Source organism: Callorhinus ursinus, unplaced genomic scaffold (genome assembly GCF_003265705.2).
Source record: "Callorhinus ursinus isolate GAN/ISIS: 27379988/994484 unplaced genomic scaffold, GSC_fseal_2.0 scaffold71, whole genome shotgun sequence".
Lineage (NCBI taxonomy): Eukaryota > Metazoa > Chordata > Mammalia > Carnivora > Otariidae > Callorhinus > Callorhinus ursinus.
The window spans coordinates 927,712-941,559 of NW_027397133.1; the positions used below are offsets into that span (position 1 = coordinate 927,712).

At 52.3% G+C, this 13,848-nt stretch overlaps 1 protein-coding gene across 1 annotated transcript; it reads right to left on the reverse strand.

Annotated features, from left to right (window-relative positions):
• Positions 1-224: 224 nt before the first annotated feature.
• Positions 225-8,396, reverse strand: CUNH19orf81 (chromosome unknown C19orf81 homolog). Its single transcript, XM_025849430.2, has 5 exons — positions 8,044-8,396; positions 3,277-3,349; positions 3,046-3,166; positions 1,823-1,962; positions 225-1,027 (listed from the first exon to the last, which is right to left on the reverse strand). The coding sequence occupies exons 1-5, from the start codon at positions 8,357-8,359 to the stop codon at positions 832-834; spliced, it is 846 nt and encodes a 281-aa protein (XP_025705215.2). The 5' UTR covers positions 8,360-8,396; the 3' UTR covers positions 225-831.
• Between the last annotated feature and the right edge of the window lie 5,452 nt (positions 8,397-13,848).

Genomic DNA, 13,848 nt, shown 5'->3' on the forward strand with positions numbered 1-13,848 from the left:
GGAACCTTGTGGGAGGGTCGTGGGAGGGGGGAGGGGTGAAAGGAAGGGGGCAGAGGTCGCACTGGGCCCCTACCCGCCCCCTCCCCCTTGTCGGATGCCCCCCATCCGCAGGGGGCCTGCGCGGCGCCCGTCTATCAAGGGCTTGTTCATTCTGGATGGGTGCCGCGGGGTTGGGGAGGGTGTAGGGGGTGGGGGGGGAGGAGAGGTCGGGGTGGGAGGGGGAAGGGACTGGATGGGGGCAGCGCGGGGCGGAGAGGATAAAGCAAAAAGAGGAACAATAACAAAAGAAAATACAAAAACAACAAAAAAAAAAAACAAAAAAAACCCTAGAACACATAAAAAAAAATCCAGAAAAAAAACAACCTGAAATAAAAGCCCGAGAATTGTCTTCCAAGGGGGGGTGGGAGGAGAAAAGAGGAGGGGGGCGGATGAAGACGTCTGGTTCTCTCTGAGACAGGGATCGGCATGGGTTAAAAGCCCCGGCGCCCGGGTCTTCCCTCTCGCGAGCCTCGGTTCATCTTTCAAGGGATTTGGGACCCAGGCGTCCATTTGCAGGGACTGGGGGAAGATGAGGGAGGCGGGATTATATTGTGGGGGCTCATCCCTACCCCCCATCACCTCCCTCCCCCTGACTCCCCACCAAGATTTTGCAGAGAGAAATGGCTTTTGTACCAGGTCATTCTTTATAATTAAACTCGCAGTATCCACCCCCTCGAGCCGGCCCCGCCTCCTTCCTGGGGAGGCAACGCCCCCTTCCCTCCGGGGTTCCGGGTGGGTAGCCCGAGCCAGCTGGGCGGTGTACAGGCGCAGCCGGGCCCCGCCCCCTAAGTGTTAGTCTTCCTCGGTCGGCTCCGCCCCCAGGGCCTCGAGCATGCGCCGCCGGACAAGGGAGCGGCGCAGGTGCAGGCGGTAATCCGCCACCAGCCGCTCGTCGTGGCGCACCAGCGGGTGTGCGTTCCCGCGGAGGCGGATGCCGCAGCGCAGCAGGCGCGAGCGAGTCTGGAAGTCCGTGACCGTGATGAGCCACCTGTGAGGGGGCGGGGCCGAGAGGGCAGGGCCGGGGCGGTGACCGAAGCGAATCGCTGGTGGTCCCCGCCCCGCCCTTGATTGTCGGAGGGTCCCTGCCTGGTCCATGTTCGTTTACCCACTCCGGTTGCTCAACTCGTCGCTCTGTCCCTAAACCCCTCTGCAGCCCTGCCCTCTCGCTGAGGTCAACCCGTACTTCGATCCTTAACGCGGGTGATTCTAGGTCCGGTCTTCTCTCAGCCTGGTCCTGTTCCCCTAATTGTGGTCTGTCGAGGCTCCATCTCTTCACACCGCCGCTCCAGGGCTGGGCCCTTCGGTGTGTCTCTCAGGCCCGTGCCCTGATTTAGGTTTCTCCCGGCCTCGCCCCCAACTACACACTCCAGGTCGCTGGCCCTCCAGAGCTCTCCTGGTCCCACCCCCTCAATGTGCTGGGTCCAGGCTCCGACCCCACACCTCGGTTTTAATTCTGTCCGGGTCGCTCAAAGTCCGTTTCCTCACTCCAGATCCCGCCTTCTCTCTGATCTTACCTGGCCCTGCCCCCTCACCGCGCTCGCTCTCGGCTGGAGCCCCTTCCCGGTTCACTCCACTTCACTCTCAGCCGGGTCGTCCGGCCCTTGCACCAACCAGGTCCCTCTCCAGACCACACCGCTTTCCTTTCCCGGCCCCGCCCACTCAGCGCCTTGGCTCCGGCCCCGCCCCTCTCCCCCGCGCTCTCTGGGCCACACTCCTCACCTCCCCCGGCTCCTGGCCCAGCCTCTCCTGTTCCCTCTTGGCCCCGACCCCGCCGCAGGCTCACCTGTCCCGGCGCCCCGCAGTCCCACAGATGACATTCATATTTTCAAAGCGGATGCTGCTCACGCGCCCGCTCTCCATGGCGCCGGGTAACTCGGCCTCCAGAGCCTCCAGCACCTCCAGGTGGGTAAGGTCCTCCTCTGGCTGGAGGAGTCAAGAGAGAGAGCCTCAGCATGTGACACTAAGGTTCAGTCCAGGTTCCCAAGTCCCCACCTTAGACCCACTTGCAGGACCTGCCGGAATCCCAGGTGGCATTTGAGAGGCAAGGTTCACACTCGATCTCAGGATCCTATCGCTCTAGTCAAAGCGGGGAAAACACGTATCTCTGAGGTAGAAAAGCATCTACCTGTCATTCTAGGTCATTCTCCAAAAAATCGCTTCTCACCAAGCCGATTTGCCAGTGAGCAGTTGGCTTACATGATTCGCCAATTTGGCCAATTTTACCAAGCTACCAAAAACTTTTCCAGCAACCTGCACTGGATGGCAGGCTTTGAGCAGCTCTTGAAGATCCCGCAAGGCTTAAAGTTGCACACTTTTCCTTTTATGTTCCTATTAAGGAATGTTCAGTTGTAAATAATAATAATAATAATAAGGATCATCAAGAATGAGTTCTTGTCATTCAGAAACATTGACCACTAACCACATTTTCAGCATGAGATTACCATGTGGAAGGTGATATACCATGGTCATAACATATAAAATTGCTGATGAACTAGGATGAAATCATGAAATTGGTCACCTCCAGGAAGGCAAGCTGTGGCTGTGGGGGTGGGGAGGAGGGGGGCGGTCCCCTGTTCAGAGCCACAAAGAAGAGGAGGGATGGGCTGCGAATTGGTTCCTGTAACAAGGACAACAATCTCTGTGTTGGGCTAAAGTCACACAGATCAGCTGAGGGAGTACCTCTGAGGCCTGTACCTGGCACGTGGAAGCATCCCATTAAGGCGCTTTTAATTTACTCCGAGAACCTAGTAGATGCCTCCTCTGACTGACGGTCTCCCCCTCTCTCTGCCTCTCTGGGATCAGCAGCGATCAAAGTGACGATTGATCCTTTGACGAATTCATAATCAATTTTTAGCAACCTAAAACCTGGTGCCAAGCCCACGGCTGGTAAGCCGCAGAGCCTGGATGTAAACCCTGTCCACCTCATTTCACCTTCCTAGGCTCCCACCCAAATTGTGCAGAAGCTCGTGGTCTGGGGTCACAGGGAGGCGCAGGGGGGCCACTCACTGAGGTCTCCATGCACAGACAGAGAGGCTGGGCAGCGGGCGGTGTGGGGAACTTCCGGATGCACGGGAGCTCTCGGTCCAGCGCCTCATATTCTGCAATGACCTGACGCAGGTACTGCTTCCTGGGGAGAGAGCGAGCGGGCAGGGCCCTCCGAGGTCAGGGGTCGCCGTCATCGCACTCGGGGGGAGGGGGGAGCTGAGATCAGAAGTCATGGGGCCAGGGGCCACTCACGAGGATTTGACAGGCCTGCCCGGGCTCCGGGCTTGTATCTTCTCTGGGGTCTCTAGGTCCACAAGGAGGGCTCCTGGGAATGAAGAACGCAGTGTCAGCTGCCCTGAGCAGTCCTCAGACATTATTCGGCCTAAATGGGCATCCCGAAGTGTTGTCCATGCCACTCCCGAATAGCTCTTACACCAGTCACTAAGCTATTGCCTCTCAGCCCCGAACAACTCCCTTCTGCACCCACTCTGTGATCCCAGGGCAGAGGACCCTACCAACCCGGGTTCTGTCCCCACAGCTGGGTTCCTGTTAGGCTCTGCCTGAAGGGGGCGCTAGAGAGAGATCGCAAGGCAGGAGGAAGAGGAAGGGACTTGCCTCGCTTTGCTTCCTATTCCAGTCACCCCAGCCCTGCAGCAGCCTTTGAATCCAGTGGGTGGTTTTCCCAACACTCTCAGAACCAACCTCCTGATTCCAACTAGGCTGATAAAAGCTGCCAAATCTGAGGTGTTCTAGGCAACTCCTCCATCCACTAACAGGTCTCACTTATGGCCAACTGCTAGTTGTCTCACATAATCCATTTTTCCCCTCCTCTACAGTCTTAGAGTCTGATCCAGCACACAGCCAGCCACCGGGCTCGAGATAACATCCCTTGCAGCTGTGTGGCCATGTGACCGAGTTCTCACCAACAGTGTTAGGGGAGTGAAGGGTGCAACTTTGGAGTCATTTGTTTAAAAGAAGATGGCTTGTCTTTGACTTGTTGCCCCTTCCCTTGTACTGGGATGTGGATGTAGCAATGAGCCAGCTTCAGCCTTGCTAGAGCAACAATATGGAGGGAATCCGGGTCCCTGAGTCATCTCATGGGGGCTGAGATGTCCCACCAATTCAGACCACCTGCCTCCTGTCACATGAGAGAAATACACTCTCTTCTTCATGCCACTGTGTTTGCGGGTGTCTCTTTGTTACAGCAGATGAACAAAGAGGAAAGCAGCCATTGACAGCCAGGGCTCTTTATATCGGACATAAACGATTTCACAGAACACCCACATCAGCCAAGGCCACTCTGTGACCATGACAGACCAAGATAAAAATAAGAGTGGAGTCATGTCTCAACACCACACACCACGAACACTGTCCAAACCACAAAATGACCAAACATCCTCCTCTTGGTTCAGAGCCGATGCTGCTTCTTCCCCACCCACAACGTTCGCTCCATTCATCCCTCCTGCATCATAGACTTGCCTCCCCTTCCTGCCAGCATCCGATCCAGAGCAAAGCCTGCTTCCCTGAATCCTCCCAAAGTCACCTAACCCAGCAGCTCCCATAATGATAAGTCCTCCCTAACACCCTCCGACTGAGACATGCCATGTGTTACGGACTCCCTCGGTACAAGTCAATAAACTCAGGGGTGTGCTGGTAAATGTTTAATTAATATCACTCTCTCTCTCTCTCTCTCTCTCTCTCTCTCTCACACACACACACACACACACACACACACACAGATTGTAGCATCTGCCAGTTTTCATACTGTCAGTACTCCCACCATGACCAATTTCATGCTCCCCACAGTTTTAACAACCAGCTTGCAAAATTTAACAATCGGCTCTTGTGAGCAGATACAGGCTGTCTCCAGCACACAGCTATGTCACAACTAAGCTCCTGGCGGCCTTTGACCCAGCTTGTACCATAGTAAGTCCCCTGCTTTGGTCCCCGTCCTCCCACTTCCCATATGTTTCCACAGGGCATCTGGGGTGATCATTCCATCACAGCGCCCCACGTTTGCAAACCACCAGTGGCTTCGTCTTGCCTTCAGGATACAGTCCTCCCTGGGGTGGGGACTCGCTCCTCAGTGTGTGATCTGGGGAGCAGTACCTTATTTGAAACACAGCATTTCAATTTGAGGGAACTGGTATAACAGGAATATTCTATGCTTCACAGTGTTTGGGTGAGATGAATCTAGGCATTTGTCAAAACCGACTGAAATATATTTAAGATCTCTTTGTTTTATGTATGCAAACTGGAAAATAAATTGAAACAAAAAAAGAAAGAATCACAGCATTTCGGGGTCCACCCCAGCCCTACGGGGTCAGAATCTGCATTTTAACAAGATCCCCTTTGAGAAGCACCTGCCCTGTGTGTGGTCGCCCCTGTTGACTTCTCTGATAACTTTCTTCCAGCTCTACTGGCTTCCCCTACATCCTTCCAACACAATAACCTCCTCAAACCTGCCCACATAACAATAATAATAACTGTATGTTTACAATCCCTTTTTAAAAGCACTTGGGGCTCCTGGCTGACAGTTGCGTGCAATTCTTGATCTCGGGGTTGTGAGTTCAAGCCCCACACTGGGCTCCACGCTGGGCGTGGAGCCTACTTTAAAAAAAAAAATAAAGAAGGAAGAAAAAGAAATGGCAGGGAAAAGGATGTTTATGCCGAGGGACCACCAGGGACTAAGGTCTTTAAGCAAAGAGAATATGGTCATCTGCAACAATTTCTCAGAATTCCCTTCAGCCCCAAGACTAAGGCATGATTATTGCATTTGTAGGTTATTAATTATTTGTGAGATGGTGTGTTTCATGTCCGCCCTCCTTGCATGGGAACAGACTGGATCATTTCATTCATCGGGCACCATTGGCAAAACACTGGGGACCCATGGGCTTTCTGATGGCTGACGCCAAAGTTCGCACCCTGGTAAGTTAAAAATGTTACTGGTTCGAAAGTACCACAAAGCCAGCCACAAAACTGAAATACTGATCTACAAAACTGGCCAACTCAGTTCCACTCAACTTTTCTGGATCTCTACATAAATTATATTTATCAGATGGGTGCCTCAGTCTAGCTTAGGGATGATGTGGGGCAGAGATCTCCAAAAGGAAGAAGTCTTCAAAGACTCTAAAAAGAGACCTGAGAACAGGGGCGCCTGGGTGGCTCAGCTGGTTAAGTGTCTGCCTTTGGCTCGGGTCATGATCCCGGGGTCCCGGGATGGAGCCTCTCTGCTCAGTGGGGAGCCTGCTTCTCCCTCTCCTCCCTGCTTCTCCCTCTCCTCTCTGCTTCTCCCTCTCCCTGCTCCTGCTCTCTCTCTCTCTCTCTCTCTCTCACTATCTCTGTCTCTCTCAAATAAATAAATAAAAAGAAAATCTTAAAAAAAAAAATAAAAAATAAGAGACCCGAGGACAGAAACGGTGTCTGTTTTGCCACAAGGTCATTTGCTATACCTGACATAGCACCCCGCACAGAGTAGGTGCTTGTAGCAGACATCGAGAAAGGATACCCACTCAGCCATTCCCATTCCCTTCTTCCCCCATTTGAGGAGGGTCCATTCCTCACCCACGCAACTCAGGGGAGGCTCACCAATCTCCTCTCCTCAAAGGTATTCCATGCAGTTTAAACCAGTGCCTTCCAACTCTTATTGTTCATTGCAATCACCTGACAAGCATTCATAACTATAGATGCAAGGACCCAAATCCTAGAGATTCTGGTTAAATTGGATCTGAGGTAAGGTTGGGTATAGATTATTTTTAATCCTTTCACTTGATGTGTAGCCAGAGTTGAGGACCGCTGACGAAAATAATCATGATTATCTTCTTTTTGCCAGGGGTTGAGACAAGAGTGAGTGGGTGACTGAGTGCTGGCCAATAAGATGTTAGGAGAGATCATTTAGGGGTTCTGAAGATGAAGACCTCTGCAAGTGATGCCTGGGACTGTGGCAGCCATTTTGTGGTAAGCAAGCTGGTGTGCAAAGGAGACACATCCCAGGCCAAAAGGCAGCGAAATAAAAGCTGGGTCCTCAATGACATCATTGAGCTGCTGACTCAACCAAACCCAAACCACGCCCCACTTCTGGGCTTCTTTTTGGGTGATAATCGTTCTCCTATTCTTTATACAACACTAAGTCCAATTTCTATTACATGCTAGGCAAATGCATCCTCACCAAGATGCTACTCAATAAATGTTGATTGAGTGAATGAATGAATGAATGAATGACCCTACTAACGTACAGTGCAGGTAGGGAGCCCTGGAACATGAGGTGGCAGACCACACGGGGTCTGAGGCTGTGGGACTCTATCCTGGAAGTGATGGAGGAGGAAGGAGGGTGTGAGCAGAGGAGAGACAGAGTCAGTGTTGGTGGTCAGAAGACCCCTCAGGAGCCAAGTGAGGAATGGGCTTGAGGAGAAAAACTGGACCGGGAGTTAGGGAGAGAAAGTATCCACGTGGAAGAGGACAAGACCTGAGCCGGGGCTGTGGGGATGGAGAGACAGGCGGAGGACAAAGGGAGTGGGCAGGAAGATGGGGTTGATGGCTGTGGGAGGAAATGGGAGGGGAGGGCCAGTACCTGGGGTCTAGCCCAGTGATCAGGTTCGCAATGGGACCATTGAAGATGGGAAGCGGGGAGGAGGAGTGGCTTTGGGGGAAGCTGTGGAGCTCAGTGTGGGAGAAAAGGAGAGTGTGAGGGACCAGGGCAGAGCGCCTAGGGAGACAATAGCCTCGAAAGAGTTGTGAAGGCCCCAGAGGCTCATGGGAAATGTAGTTCTTGGTCCAGACCACTGGCCGAGGAACTGCAAAGGCTCGTGAGAAATACAGTTTGAGGTCCAAAGGGTGCTGCCCAGGAATCTGGTCAACGTCAGAGTCTGGGGTGGCTTTCTGGTAGGCCAGGGACTAGCTTAAGGCCATACTGCAAGCCAGGGTTACCACACTGGGCATGAATGTAGCGCCCCCACCCCAATACGCGCGCGCGCGCGCGCACACACACACACACACACACACACACACACTGCTTAATACCTGCCTCCCTGAGCATGCCGGGCTTGCCCATGGTGGAGGAGCACAGGGTCTCCACCTCTCGTTGCATCCTGGGAAGGTGGGTGGGGGATGTCTCAGGAGGATGGGGAGAAGAGCCCTGACTGGGCCACCCACCCCAGCTCCTTCTCCCTGCTGCTGTCTCCTCCTCCTCTTTGAAGCCCCAGGGGTAAAATAAGGAAGAACTGGAAGGTTGAGACCACATAGGAATCCGGGTTCCCCTAACCTCTGGGAACCCAGTGAGTTCCAATTCCTCCGTGCCCCGATTCGTTCTTTGACTCTTTCCTGCTTCTTCCTCCATCTCCCCCTGTCTCCTCAACTCTCCGCCTCTCCCTCTCTCCTCCTTCTCTCCCCATCTCTCTGCCCCCCTCCCCCTCTCTCCCCATCTTTTCCCCCTGATTTCTCCCCATCTCTCCTCCACTCTTTCCCTTGATTCCTCTGCCCTCTTCCTCCCCATTGCTCTCCCCCTCTCCCCCTCCAACCCCCCAGTCTCCTTCTCCCCTAGTTTCCCCAACATTTCCCCAGCCCTCCGTCCCTCCCTCTCTTCATAGCATTCTGCCTCTCTCCAAGCCTACCACCCTCTCTCTGTCTCCCTACTTCTCTCCCCACCTCTCCCCGGTCTCCTTTTCCCATCTTTCTCCTCCTCTCTTCTCCCATAACTGGCTCCCCTGCCCTCTGTCATCCCCTTTCGCGTCCCACTTGCCCTCCGCTCATCCCTGTCTCACGCAGGAACTGGTTAGACACAGGCTAGATTCAAACAGAAACCGGATTCTGTATGGGGGAGGGAAAGGTGGGCAGGGGGCCTGGTTGCCATGGTACCTCCAGAGGGAGGGGGAGGGGCTGGGGCCTCCAACTCCTGGGTCTGAGGGAGGAGGGAGCTGGGGTCCTGGACCTCTGGGTCTAAGGGAGGAGTGAAGGGGAGACTGGATTTCTGGATCCAGAGGTGGATGTGGATGGTCTGGGGGCTCCTGGGCCCAAGGGCAGGAATGAAGGGTTTATGCCACACAGGTGTTCCTTGGGCATGTCTTTCTTTGTGTCTGCAGAACTCTCAGCAGGAAGTTGGGAGAAGAAGCTGGACTTTCTTAGTTATTCTGTCTGCCCTCCCCTTTCTGTCCCTATTACCCGTATCTCCAGGACGCTACTCTCCCCTTCAAGATGGTCTCTGCCTTGACTTGACAAGCACAGGCTCTCTGCTTTCCAGGTAGTAGCACCTTGATTTTCTGAGTGATTTCTTCAGGGGTGAGCTTAAAAATCAATCTAGGACACAGAGCCCACCCCTGGAATTTTGCTGGACCTGTTATAAGAGAGGACCTTTCTTACTCTGCTAAGATTGCCAGGCTAGTCGGAGTCTAGGTTGGAGCTGCTGGGAGCTCTTATAACCATATGGGGAGAGAACATGCCTCAACGCAAAGACAATATGAGGAAAGCGAAGACCAAAGATGCAGACAGATTCCTGATGATGATTGGGATACCTGGATCCAGCCATGCCTGAAGCCTTCATCTACCCAATTAATTCCCTCCCATGCCTCGGTCATTTGAGTCTCTGTCATTGGCAATTAAAACGGTCCTCACTTAAATAGACTCAGTTTCACCCTCAGTTCCTCTGTGGCCCTGACTCCCTTTTGGCACCCTCATTTCTTTCTTTCCTATCAGGCTGTCCTTCTCCATTTCCAGTGGCCAACTCCATCCCTACAGGACAGGGAACATCTTTCATTCCCATGACCACAGGCACACCTAGCCCCCACAGCCCCTCAGTCCCCAGGCTCCATCCCTCCTGCCTCTTGCCTCTCTCTACTGCTTCCTCTTCTCTTCATTCCCACGGTCCTGACACTCAGGCTTCATCCTCTCCTGCCTGGACCCTCGCTGCAGCCTTCCTCTTGCCCTCCCCTCCTCGTTCCTTTCCCTTCAGGGTTCCAGAGGTGTCTTTCTGCACCCAGATCTGACCCTGCCCCTCCCCAGCTTACAGCCCGCCCATGGCTCCCCAGTGCCCCCTGGACAACGTTGCAGTTTCTCCGCCAGGCATTTGACGTCTGCCATCTGGTCCCACTCCCACCTCACCCCTCCAAACGTTCTCCAATCCCTCCCATCCCACTCCTGTTTTCACTCTTCCCATCCTGTGCCTTCTGCCTGGAATGTTCTTCCCCATCTCCCCAAGCCCAAATGCCCTCATCCTTTAATAAGAAGCTCAAGTGCCCCCTCCTCCAGAACGCTTCTTTGACTCCTCCTCCTACTAGCTGTGTTTTTGTCTCCTTCCTTTGCACATTCTTTGTCTTCTCCTTTCCCAGACCACTGAACACGGTCCCCTCTGTCTTGCTCAGGGATTTGGGCCTGTGTCTACCTGCCCTGGTAAACCAGCAGCTCCTAACTTATCTCTGGCTCTCCAGTATCACCCCACTCAGGACGTGTTGAGTGAGTAAATGAATGGCTATTTCTCTCTACTGCTGTGGCTCATGCTCAGCAGCCCCAATCCCGTTTACCCTGTCCCTCTTGGGCCTCATGAGGCAACACAGGGTGAAGAAGAGAACATGGAATGGACTCTGGACTCAAACAGACCAGCATCAAATGCTGTGTCCAGACTGTGCAACCTTGGGAAAATGTCTTCCCCTCTCTTAGCCTAGTTTTAGCCACCTCTTCTGTAGCTCTTTCTTCCCTCTTTGGGTGTCCTCTCTCTCTCTTCTTCCTTCTAGAGTCTGGGTCTCTATACTTTCATCTCCCTCTGTCTCCATTTCTCTCTGTGTCTTTATTTTTCTTTCTCTCTCTCTCATCTCTAGAATCCTGCCTCCTCTTGCTCTGTGTCTGAATTTGAATTTCTATGTCATGTGTCTCTGCCTTTCTTTGTTCATCTCTTATTCTCTGTGTCTCTATAGCTTTCTGCATGTCTCTGTCTCCATTGCTCTATTTCTCCATCTCTGTTTCTCTGTGTCTCTCTATCTCTCTGTCTCTTTCTCTGTCTGCCTTAGCCCCATATGCCTCCCTCTACCATTCACCTCATCTCTCTTGGGCCATTGCTGTCCCACTCCCTGGCCTGGCTCACAGCCTGGGACACAAATCCCTGAATCAGCATTTTCCTCCTATTCCAGAAATTATGTCCGTTCCGCAGTGGGGGTGCGGATGGTTCTAGCTCTGGTCAGAGTGTTTGCCTCCCCGCATCCTCATCCACACAGGCCCTAGCCAGCTTGGCCAACTTCTTGGTGTTTGTCCTCTCCACGGGCAGCACCAGAAGAGGTGAATCTTTGTCTACACACATGCGTGCATGTCTCTGGGTGTGTAGCTGCATCTATTTCCCAGAACATTTGTGCGTGAATCTGTAGGTATTTATGCAAATGCATCCATTCACTCATTCATCCACCTACCCATCCATCCATTCAACCATTCACCCATTCAGCTATCACTTCAGCTACCCATCCACCCACCCACCCATACATACATCCAATCCTCCAGCCATCCATTCATCCATACACTCATCCATCTATCCATCCATCCATCCACCCATCCATCCACCCACCCACCCACCCATCCATCCACCCACACATCCATCTATCCATTCATCTATCCGTCCATCCATCCATCCACTCATCCATCTATCCATCTATCCATCTATCCATCCATCCATCCATCCATCCATCCATCCATCCATCCATCTATCCATCCACCCACCCATCCATTCCATACACACATCCATACATTCCTCTATTTATTCATGCACTTGTTCGCTCCTTCATTCAACCAATCCGTATTTATCAGGTGCCTCCTTTGTGCCGGGCAATATGTCAGGCAGCAGGGATGCAGCAATAAACAAAACAAAGTGCTACCCCCACGGAGCTTATGTGTCTGGCAGTCCTCAATGAGCCAAACTCCCTGCTGCCCCAGGCCTCGCACAGGCTGTTCCTTCTTGCTGGAGCACTTCCCCTCCCCTCCCCCATCTTCCTCAGGTTTATGCCTACTCACCCTTCTGAGTTCAGTTCAAACATCACTTGGTCGCTTCCTCAGGGAAGCCTTCCATGACCTCCTCAGACACACATAGCATTGATTCTAATACATATAGTTTTTTTTTAAGTTGTATTTATTTAAGTAATCTCTACTTAACCCAATGTGGGGCTCTAACTCATGACCCCGAGATCAAGAGTCACATGCTTTTCTGACTGAGCCAGCCACTATAGATAGTTATTTGATGATTATCTGCCTCCTCTACCAGACCACAGGCTCTCGCAAGACTGGGATTTTTGTCTGTTTTGTTCCTAGCTGGATCCCCAGTGCCTAGAGCAGTGCCTAGCACATAGTAGATGCTCAGTATTTTTAAAAAATATTTATTTTTTTTAAGAGAGAGAGAGAGCACACCAGCGGAAGGGGCAGAGGGAGAAGAAGAGAGAATCTCAAGCAGACTACACACTAAGCTTGGAGCTCAATGCTGGCTCCATCTCACCACCCTGAGATCACAGACTGAGGTCAAAACCAAGAGTCTGACATTTAACCGACTGTGCCACCCAGGCATCCCTATGCTCAGTAAGTATTTAGCAAATGACTGCATGGATGGAATTAAATGAATGTGGAGTACTCACTCTGTCTCCTGGTTCTCTTCCTATCCAGTACTCTCTGCTGTTCTACGCTCCCAGAGGCTATGACAGTCAAGGTCCTCAAACTTCCTGGATGCAAACAATGTAGTGGCTGAAGGCAAGGGTCTAGATTCAGACCCACATGGTTTTGAACCTCAACTTTGACACCTCCCAGGCATGTGACCTCAGGCAGGGCATTTCCTTTCTCTGAGCTCCAATTTCCTCATTGTCAAATGCAGTTAAAAAGTATGTGGGCAGGCGCCTGGCTGGCTCAGTCAGTCGAGCATATGCCTCTTGATCTCCAGGGCATGAGTTCAAGCCCCATATTGGATGCAGAGTTTACTTTGAAAGAAAGAAAAAGTACATGAGCAAATGCATATAATTATTAATTATGACAACACTAAACACTAGCCATTTTTCTAAGCACCCCATATGAATTTAATCCTCAAAATAATGAAGTGGAATCTGGGTTTTTAAAAAACTGTCCTCATTACAGGCGGGGAAACTGAGGCATTGAGAATATAAACGAGGCACACACGATACTGAGAAGAGACCTGGGATTGGAACCTGCCTCTGCCATTTCCCAAACCACAGGCGAGACCAGTACCCTACAACTGCCAGCCAATGAGGAGATGTCTCTTTGGAGATGTGTCATGGAAGTCTGGCAAGCCCACCTAGGTACCCACCTCTGAATGTATGCATTGCTGCATACTTCCTTCTGTGTATCTCTCCTGGGGAACGGGGCTGCCTGTGGACTCTGGGCAGGCCAGCTGGGTGTGAAGGTCTGGTTGTGAATGAGCTCTGAGCTTCATGGACCTGTGTGCATCCATCTGGGCATGTGCCCCCCTCCGCCCATGCAGGCTTCCCTGGGTGCAAAGGCAGGTCCATCAGGGAGAATGAAGAAGTACTGAGGATCGGATTCAAGGTCAACCTGGGAGGCATTTCTGGGGTATTCTACAGTGTGACAGTGACTGCAAATGTATATATACGTAAGTAGCAATATGTGGGGAGGGAGGTGGAATCTAGTTAAAGGGAGGGAACTTGTCTTAAAGCTGCCTTGGCAGAAGAAAGTAATTTTTTACTTAGTATATTTATATGAGTGTCACTGGGGGTGGGGGTGCAGTGCAGCCCTAAAGAAGACTGAGGGGCCTCCCAGCCACCCCTGCGGGTTGCTGCTGTGACTATGTGGTTCTGGATCTTCTCCAAGGGATTTAACCTCTATGGACCTCGGTTTCCT

Coding starts and splice junctions, on each gene's coding strand:
- CUNH19orf81 (XM_025849430.2), bottom strand. CDS start 8,359: ATGGAGGAAGAAGCAGGAAAGAGTCAAAGAACGAATCGGGGCACGGAG. Junction 3,350..8,043: donor CGGCATGCTCAGGGAGGCAG/GTATTAAGCAGT, acceptor CTTCATTCCCAG/GAGCCCTCCTTGTGGACCTA. Junction 3,167..3,276: donor GGCAGGCCTGTCAAATCCTC/GTGAGTGGCCCC, acceptor CTCTCTCCCCAG/GAAGCAGTACCTGCGTCAGG.